Source organism: Lichtheimia ornata (assembly GCF_029851405.1).
Source record: "Lichtheimia ornata isolate CBS 291.66 chromosome Unknown scaffold00003, whole genome shotgun sequence".
Classification (NCBI taxonomy): domain Eukaryota; kingdom Fungi; phylum Mucoromycota; class Mucoromycetes; order Mucorales; family Lichtheimiaceae; genus Lichtheimia; species Lichtheimia ornata.
The window spans coordinates 1,161,767-1,171,631 of NW_026695323.1; the positions used below are offsets into that span (position 1 = coordinate 1,161,767).

Sequence of the window (9,865 nt, forward strand, 5' to 3'; positions counted from 1 at the left end):
GAGGCGGCGTAGTAGTAGTACACATCCACACCCAAGCACGCATGGTCTTTTTAGTGTCATCTTGCAAAAAAGGTTCCCCATTACTATTGATAAATTGATGGATGGAGATGCGTTGTTTCCTTTTTGTATCATCAACACGTTAATACAATGTCCCAATGGAATGTATGATGGTAGCATAAGAATACATCCTCTCTCATGTTGTATCACGCCCTTTTGATATGTACTCAGCAAAAAGAGGTTTCATTCAATTGACATTGATTACCAAGTCATCATATTATATGCGACGTTGTCTTGGAACTTTGAAGTATCTTGGACGGCAGTAAAAAGAGAGCGGCGGCTGCCCAAAAAAAAGAACCGCATTATTCCTTCTCCACCACTTTCCTTCCCACCATGTCACATTCAACAGCCAATGACACCAACCCACAATCGAGCCAACAAGCAACTGCATCAGCGTCTCATCAACATGAAGCAACTGAGCAAGAAGAGGAAAAGGCGTTCATTGAACAAATTGTAAACAGCACTTCTTACATGACACCCAGTACGTCCTTTGTCACCATCGTCTTTGACCATATGAAACTCACCTTGCTTGATCGTGTAGAGGAACTATTGGAACGACTGGATGGTGATAGCTTCTTACGGTGGGTGGAGTATAACCTGGAAGCAAACAAGATCGATGATGCCATCAACGAAGCAAAGGACAGGTAGGTGGATCTATGCACGTCATGATGTCTTGATCACTCATTTCCTTTAAGTCTCTATGCCGAGAAGATGACGCAGCTCAAGAAGGAGTTAAGCGAATTGGAAGCAGGAACGCATGCAACATTATGTGCAAATCTCAAGGCTTTGGAACATGAGCGTGATCAGCGGCTTTTTCGCATCAACACAATAGCTCAAATGCGAGTGAAATATGTCGACAATCAATATGAGTTGGAACGTAGCATGGCCCAGGAGGATTTGGATGTATGTCTTGGTTATGTATTTGTATGATGCAAAGGACACCATGCTTACATGACAACTTTAGATAGGCAAACGACATCTGAGGAATGCATGGAAAGCATACGTTGACGACAGGAATGGTAAGTGCATTATTGTGCGGAGGGAAATGGGAAACAAGAATAACTCGACCAACAGCAGGCGCTCCTGCAGATGAACTATTGCCTCGCAAGAAACGAAAGGAAATCAGCCAGCGTCCTGTGTTGGAGATATTGAAAGACAAAATTGGAATGATGAATTCAGTCACCAATCGACGACAAGCTGCAGATCATATCCTTTTTTTACCTTTTCTCGCTCTCTCGCTGTTGCCATGGTATCATCAATGTCCTTAACCTAATGTCTCTTTTTTTTCTACGCTTGAGATTGAAGAAGGAACGAGATCGATTATCCAATCCGCTCGATACACGTGATGAAAACGAGCTCCATACAGATGTTCTTGTCATGCGAAAGGTTTGTAATGGATAGAATGATACGCTTACAGTGGACACTAACGTCGACTACAGATTGCGGATACACATGAAGGATATCAGCGATCACGAAAAACAGCAGCGACAGCTTCGTCATCATCAGGAGCATCATCATCAAAACGTCATCAACATGATACCAATGCCAACACGGTTCGCCGATCTTGATTTGTGGATTGTACAAGATTATTGTACGCTGTTGCATATATTCTGTGTAACCGGGGCACGCACACACACACTATTCCTATGACTTCAAATACTCTGCATGATAGGATCTCTCCATAGCCCATCGATAAGCATTATGCAAGGACATGTATCACTCATTCATACCCCCTTCCCTCGTTTTATACTTTGAAGATTAAAAAAAAATCATGCATTTGGTGGTAAAGAAGGAAAAAGAACAACCGTGAGATTTTGGAATGTAACTTGTACCGTGTTTTCTGGAGCCGCTATATTGGAACAATCTCGAAAGCGGGATATTGTTGAATGGATACTGTAACAATGATCGATAATCCTTCCTTTCAACGAGAAGATGCGAATGGGCATTGTATTCAATATGCACAATGCGTAGTGTTTATTGCTGTGATCAGCATGATCAGATGATGTTGGATAAGAAAAATTCGATCAGCCTGAATGACGATCTTTTATTCTAGAGTTGAATACATAATGCAAGTGAATTGCAGGAGAGAAAGAAAAAGAGGGCCTGTGTGTGAGCGAGGCTAAAATGTGTTGCGTTTGTTGAGAGGTCCCTTGATCATTTCCAATGTGTGTGTGTGTAAATCAGGAACGTAAACGATATCACGTCATCGATTATAATCAATCGATATCGCTCAATGTTGTATGATAAGCACGTGCAGAAAACAAGAGACCAAGGAGCACTTTTTTTCTGCAAGTGAAGGTTGGTAGAAGCGTGTGGACATATCAATACATGATCAAGTTGGGGGGTGGGAGCAATCGGAGATATATTGATTAAGACAACTTTCCCGAGACCAAGGACGAGAACAGGCCCACAGACCTATAGCATTGACGAACGGGCCTTCTTCCCCCCATGGGGAGGGCATTTATAATACCCAACAATAGATACATGGTAATGACTATGATACTGTGTATAAGCGTTTGAATGTCTAGTATAAGACTGTATGATCGATGCATATCAAGGACATATCGGGTGTATGTGCGTGTGTCCAGCCATCTCGAAATACGTCATGAACCTTGTTTCGGCAGGGACCTGTCAGGGGTAAGGTGGCAAAGGAAAGGAAAAAAGCGATGATGGGGACAAGTGTTCGTTTGTGTACCCCCAAAAAGAGATCGGAGTGAATTCTATATAATCCTGACTTATCTTGGACCATCAACCACTTGCTGTCGTTTCTCTTTTATACTTTTTATTCAACCTCATTCGCAATGGTTTCTGACGTTAAGGTCCAAGTCTTTACTGATTTCGATGGAACTCTTTCCCTCGATGGTAAAAGCTTTATACACCGTTCTCTTCACTCTTCTATATACTAAACACGCCTTGCGCTCTACATAGATACTGGTCTCATGTTGATTGATGACCATCGATCGCTTGGTCCTGAGCGTCGTCGTGAGCTCGAGCATTTGATTCTCACCGATAAGATCACTTACAAGTAAGTTCATGGGCTTCTATAGTAGTAAATGGATGTATGCTAATAAGGTGTTCAGGCAAGGTTTGTCCGAAATGTGGGCTGCTGTTCACATTAGCTGGGATGAAGCCTGGGCTGAATACTTGGATCGTAAGTATCTTTTAATCTCTCGCCGATGATGTAACTTTTGCTGAAACAATGTCTCGCTTGATAAGATTGCCGTATCGATCCTGGTTTCCCTGATTTCAACGAATACTGCCGTGAAAAGGACTTCCCTGTCACCATCATCAGCAGGTAAAAAGAAAAGAGAAATGATTGGTTCCATGGCTATCGATCACTAAAATCTAATTCTTCTTTGCAGTGGTCTCTACATTCTTCTTGAAAAGATCATGGCCAAGTTTTTGGGTGAGAAGGCAAAGGATATCAAGATTGTGTCCAACAACGGCACTGTGGATGGTCGCAACTGGAAGATCGAATACAGAGATGATAGCGAATATGGCAACGACAAGTCACGTAGTAAGTGTCAATGGAAGGATGGTGGTGATGGTTGTTGTTGTCAAGGAAAGTGTGAACTAAGGGCATGTATTGTTCATTAGCTTTGAAGACTGCTCGTGAAGCCGCATCCCCTGATACTATCTTTGTCTTCTGTGGTGATGGTGTTTCCGATATCTCAGCTGCTAAGCATGCCGATGTCTTGTTTGCTCGTAAGGATCGTGATTTGGAAACCTACTGCAAGATGCACGAGATTCCTTTCATTCCCTTCGATACCTTCCATGAAGTCCATGCTGTTGTGAAGAAGTTGGTGGATGGCAAGGCCAAGATCCAAAAGGATGAGAAGACCGGCTTCTGCAATGTCATTGACGTGTAAATAGAGAGAGAAGATGGGTATCATGGATACCTCTCAAACCACATCCCCCTCCATCCCATGCCTAGAAGAACCGATACACAACCATTATCCTTTTATACAACGACGAACCACCATTTTTTTTACAGAATAGAAATGCTTTTATATATGTTGTTTGGCATATCTATGAAGACAATGTGATATTATGGGATGCAATTACAAAGGTGCGTGCGTGTGTGTGTGTGATTTTGCTATAGATGCTATTTTGGTATTTTACAAAGTCTTGACCTTGCCACGGAAATCATCCAACGACTTGTATCCCTTGGCAACCATGATGTCTTCCAATTCCTTCTTGACACGAGCAAAGAATTGAGGGCCTTCCTCCTTGAGTTGAGTACCGATTTGAACGGCACTGGCACCAGCCAATACATGCAAGAAAGCCTCCTTGCCAGAAGTGACACCACCTACACCGATGACTTGCTTTCCATTCTTGAGACGACGAGCAAAGGCGTTGACGTTGGCAAGAGCAGTGTTGAGAATCATTTGACCACCAAGACCACCAAAACCATCCTTGGGCTTGATAGCAACAGTTTCGGTTTCAAAGTCGATAGCAAGACCATTACCAACCGAATTGACGCATGTCACAAAGGCCAAGTTATCGACGCTGTTGCAAATCTCGGCGACTTGATCGAAATGGACGATATCAAAGTAGGGAGGGAGCTTGATACCGAATGGCTTTTTGATGATGGGTGCCAATGTACGGAGAGCCTTTGCCATGCCTTCCATATCATAACCCAATTGTGGCTTGCCAGGAACGTTGGGGCATGAAAAGTTGACTTCGAGAATGCAAGGGAGATCAGCTTCCACAAACTTGGTCACCATTTGGATGTTGTCTTCGAGCTTCAAACCAGACAACGAGATAAAGAGAGGCTTTGCATTGTTGTAATCGTACTTTTTGGCGTATTCAAGATAGTATTCGTATCCTTCGTTTGGAAGACCCATCGAGTTGATACTGCCATGCTCCAAAGGAAGATAACGAGGGCTGGGGTTGCCTTCACGAGGTTCAAAGGTAGCCGACTTGGTAATGAGCGATCCCGATTCGCTGTTCAACAATTCGGTCAATTCGGCTTCTTGTTGGCACCAAACACCTGAAGCATTGAAGAACAAGTTGGGAAGCTTGACACCAGCGATGGAAGTGGATAAATCAACAGACATGGTTGGAGAAAAAGAACAAAGGATTTTCGGCCTTGCTTGTTGACAACCAACCATATTTTGGTTTCCATGGTTCGTCTCCGACACAATGCGAGCGACAGGCACCATGTGAAGCAAGCTGTCATTTCAATGAGTGATATCAGCACCAACCCTTCTTTATTCCTATGATACACTTGCTATTCGATTGGTTGTTGTTTATTGCAGCTAATGATCCTATCCACATTATCCTTATACCATGTACAATGTTCATCAATAAAAGTATCGAGGATCATGCGCCGACGTGGGGTACATGATGTAGTAGCTTCCAAAGTTGATATAATGACTATGATGTGATCATCGCCTTTCATATACAATGCCATGTCTCCTAAACTAGCGTTGGAGATGTTGAGTGAAAGATGAACGCCGTGATTGCTCTATTGCTTGCTTTTTGCCAGAGCAGACAATTCATGCTCATTCCTTAATAATCACCATGTTGCTGGCTGTAGCTTTAGCCACATGAATCTAATGGTCAGCACCGGAGATAACCTTTTTACTAATACATAGGTTGAGAAACACCAGAACAATGATGTACCGCTCTAAATGTGGTAACCATGGAAGTCGAGGAGCCTCACATCAACAATGACAATCTCATTATGAAATGTTCTCATGTGCCCGATTATACTAACAACGTTATCCTCAATACGCTTTACATACCTTGCTTGTAATCGTGGATTTGGATGAATCATAACATGATGAGGAAATCTCATTAATGTATCTTCCAAAAAGGCACATTCAATGACAACATAGGTTAGTCCATAGCAGACGACGCTTTTATTTACTACGTATTTTTGCGTCTTGGCCATACGGCTTCCGTTTCCCCCGTGTTCCTTTTTCGTTGATCATGGAAATATGCGTGGTTTATAAGCAATAGCGGAATGGGATGATGATCTTGTCGAAAATACTGAGAGAGAACGAAAATACATTACAGGGCAGAGATAACGGGGGACGAAGATAACGGGGATGAGGATGACCCTATTCGTATGTACGGAGAATTTCGGAAAAACTACGTTCCTACGTGATCCTGATAAGTCGTCCAAAAGATCCCGGTAACGAAGAAGAACGATAACTGGATACAGGACGCGTTAAATTCCATGGCAACGTCATATGTATATGAACCATCATCATTGACGCCCATGTTGGCTTACAACATCAGCAGTAGCAGTATTATGTATAGCATCAGCTCAGGGCTTCTTTATTCTAGTTGAACAATGACCTTCCAAATCAATCCTATGAATAAAAGGCTCATGGTATCATACCAAATTGCAACGTCGAATCCCTATGACATGATGATGCATAAAAGCCCACACGACTATCGGGTCGATGCCAGCGTCTAAAATGTTACACGGCTCTTTTGCTTCCAGTCAACGCACCATGACAATCCCCCATGAAATAGTGAATTGCATCTTTTCATATCTTTCGTTCGAGGAGCGTATCAGATTGACTTCGGTCTGCAGGCAATGGCAACATCTCTTGCTTGACTCACCTGAAATGTGGAATTCGATATCGCACGAGCAGATGATCAGTATTGCCGAGACCTTGACACCCTATCGACGCTATATTCGCCCCTCCTACGTACGATCCTTGACACTATTGAAGCCTTGGGTTGAACCAGATGAGGATGATGATGAAGACTTTATTCGAGAAATCAAGAACGCTTCATTGGAAGAGGATGTGATGTTCCTCGAGCATTGCACGCATATTCAACAAAGTAAGAAACAGCAGTGAACATGCTTCTATCTCATGGACGAGCTGATTGATCTGACAAAGTTTACATTGATAGCTCATATTGGTCTCGATCTTGGATGAGCAAGTTGTATACGATGGCACATGCTTCACTTGTCAACCTTACTATCCAATGCTCCGATCATGATATTGCCAGCGGCGTATTGCATCTGGGATCCATACTGAAACAGTTTCCCCTGCTTGAACATCTAAGCTTGACATGCCCCATCCTATTTCAACATTTGCAGCAACCACGCATTGCATTATGGGACACAAACTATGAAGGAACCCATGATCGACTGGTTGATTTACACATCGATTTGTATGGCAACAAGAACAATTGGTACTTACCTCTGGAGCATGCTGTTATGCATTTCCCACAATTAAGGCGACTCAGCATTCATCCACGTGATTACGATGAGCCATCCAGGATCATCCAGGCATTAATGGAGTATTGCATCTATATCGACACCATCTCAGTCTTTGTCGAATCAGCAGAAGATCCTTTACATTATGACGTATCTAGGCACCCATCCATTATCAAATCGCCTTATCAACAGCATCATCATCATCGTCATCAAGATTTGAGACACTTGTTCCTTCAAGATACGGCTGCACATCATCGTATTGTTAGTCCCATCATTTACAAACACAATTCCACCTTGGAGACTCTTGCTTTAAGGACATCTCATACAAGCATCCACAGCCTCCTCAACTCAGTATCAGATATCACCATGCCACACTTGCGTATTGTGCGATTACTGAACCAGCAAAGATCATACGAGCAACCCATATCCTATCTTGATGATATCATCGACAACGTTGTACTATATACATTTTTCGCACGGCATCCAGATCTCGAGCGGGTGGCAGTGTTGGATAACCCATGCTTTACGGGCGATGTACTACGAGCACTATATCACCATCATCTTTGCAGCTTGGAGTTACAGCGTTGTGATATCACACGAAAGGCCTTATCCCAATTCTTTTCTACTTGTGGTCCTCGATCGTCTCTAAGCAAGCTTGTCTTGATTGATATCCCAGGTGTGACCGATGAAGTACTTGATCTCGTCAAGCAGCTGCCCATTCTCAGACACGTTACTCTCCTCAAGAACAAGATATCATTTTCAGCGGTTGTTTCTTTCCTGGAAGACGGATACGGTGCTTCAAACGCCAACAAGGGCAAGCGATATGACTTTTTGGGTCTCGAATGCACCAAAAGCCTTGGTGATGAAACAGCTTCTACTTCTATTTATACCACGGAAGATATACTTGCTATGCTAGATATGGCAGCAACAATTTGGCATTTTCAATATCAAGAACAATAAAAAGATAACCACGCATGGATATTCCCTTTGTTGCATTTTTGTCTACCCCCATCCCATGGAGTGTATGATGACCAGGAGCATGTATACATATGTGTGTACTATATTCATCGATGAAGGTATCAACGGCTTTCGACTTTTCTCTCAAATAAACGCTAACACACACATCCTCGAATGTCGTGGAACTTGAGCACAGCAAGTGATTGAAGGTAACAGATGGATGGGATTGTTTGAGGATGATGGATAGAATAACCACCACGTGCTACTCTGATCATCACCTTGCCTATAGTGCTCTCGATTCGCGACACAATCAATTAGCATCAAACAACTCCATCACGCCTATAAGACTTACATAGTAAACACCACATTATACTCTCCCAGTCCAAATTTCATAATGAAGCGTGGGTTCTTTTACAATACAAAGTTGATCAGCATGTCCAAGAGCACATTGTGTACAGTGTTCATGCATTTGTCTGGCAGCTCAACCTACTTTAATTTCCAGCTCTTCCCACTCCCACTCTATCTTCTCTTCCTTCCCATTTCCAACTGTTGCTCCATTCAAGCACAACTACCATCTGCGAACGATTGTCCTACTTCAGCCCATCAATGTCAATCCTACAACAGCCCTGAACAGAAAGCCTTTGACCGAATGGCAGGTCCACGGCGTGTACACAGCCTTCTTGTCACTCTTCTTCAACCACGAGTCTCTTGACACAACGCGCTTTCTTGTTCACTCCCCTACCGCAATCAAACGTAACAGCATTCATTCCAGCAGCTGCTATTAGCAAGTTCCTTGCACCATTGCCACAAACAGCGTGTTTGCATGCAGCAACTTGTTTACAGCCTTTTTTTACGTGAACAGCAGACAGTCATTATATGCAAGCAGCTGTATTTACGTATAGCGACGTGATTCAATACATATGAATTCCTATGGATATGGACATGGATATGGATACTGCATTGCTTTGATACATGGGATGGAAGGAATGGGTATTTTGACCGGTTTGATTTCCTTGGCCCGTTTACAATGTGATGTCTAGTTTGAATGACACCATATCAGCCATCAACTACGCCGCAATACAAGCAAGATTCAGCTGGTTGAGCTGCCATGGGAAATGACCAAGAAAGAAATAGACCAACAGCAATGGTTATGGATGGATGGATACAATCAAGTGGAGTGACGAGGATTCTGGAATGTTGCTTTGGTTACTTGGCGCATTGTCAGCAGGAAGAATGGATCATCGCACGTGGATACGGCTGACGAGGGAGGATGGATGGCATGGAATTGACGAAGGGGCTTATATCTTTGACGAAGGAAGGATTTTTCAAGCTGTGGACGATATTGGAATACTCGAGTCAATGTATACAGCAACTGTTTTGCAATCATGGATGAAGACGCTTATGGCGGCAGCAACCAAGAATACAATGACACAATTATCCCTGTTGCTCTCTAGTTGATTTACCTCGTATCTTTTCCAATTTACAATGCTGTTCCTTTATCCTCCTATTTACTTGATAAACATCTACACTACCATGTCTTATTCTTCGACTTTTTATTGAATGGAAATTGGATTCCACATGCTATTTAGGAGGGTATCGTGCTATCAGCTCGTATGTGTGTGATGTATGTATATCAAATGTAACGAGAAAGTCTTTGAGAATGCG

The 9,865-nt window shown here is 42.9% G+C and overlaps 4 protein-coding genes across 4 annotated transcripts; 3 read left to right on the forward strand and 1 right to left on the reverse strand.

Moving 5' to 3' along the window:
* Positions 1–390: 390 nt before the first annotated feature.
* O0I10_001419 (uncharacterized protein) lies at positions 391–1,625 on the forward strand (the record flags this gene model as incomplete). The annotated part of the gene is made up of 7 exons (XM_058481516.1): positions 391–538; positions 599–701; positions 753–960; positions 1,022–1,076; positions 1,132–1,297; positions 1,356–1,443; positions 1,497–1,625. The coding sequence occupies 7 exons, from the start codon at positions 391–393 to the stop codon at positions 1,623–1,625; spliced, it is 897 nt and encodes a 298-aa protein (XP_058348154.1).
* A 1,233-nt stretch (positions 1,626–2,858) lies between these two features.
* On the forward strand, positions 2,859–3,926 carry O0I10_001420 (uncharacterized protein; the record flags this gene model as incomplete). Its single annotated transcript, XM_058481517.1, has 6 exons — positions 2,859–2,919; positions 2,986–3,082; positions 3,138–3,208; positions 3,274–3,352; positions 3,420–3,574; positions 3,655–3,926. The coding sequence occupies 6 exons, from the start codon at positions 2,859–2,861 to the stop codon at positions 3,924–3,926; spliced, it is 735 nt and encodes a 244-aa protein (XP_058348155.1).
* Positions 3,927–4,175: 249 nt separating this feature from the next.
* On the reverse strand, positions 4,176–5,117 carry O0I10_001421 (uncharacterized protein; the record flags this gene model as incomplete). Its single annotated transcript, XM_058481518.1, has 1 exon — positions 4,176–5,117. One exon carries the CDS (start codon positions 5,115–5,117, stop codon positions 4,176–4,178), a length of 942 nt encoding a protein of 313 aa, XP_058348156.1.
* A 1,407-nt stretch (positions 5,118–6,524) lies between these two features.
* O0I10_001422 (uncharacterized protein) lies at positions 6,525–8,203 on the forward strand (the record flags this gene model as incomplete). Its single annotated transcript, XM_058481519.1, has 2 exons — positions 6,525–6,861; positions 6,921–8,203. 2 exons carry the CDS (start codon positions 6,525–6,527, stop codon positions 8,201–8,203), a joined length of 1,620 nt encoding a protein of 539 aa, XP_058348157.1.
* Between the last annotated feature and the right edge of the window lie 1,662 nt (positions 8,204–9,865).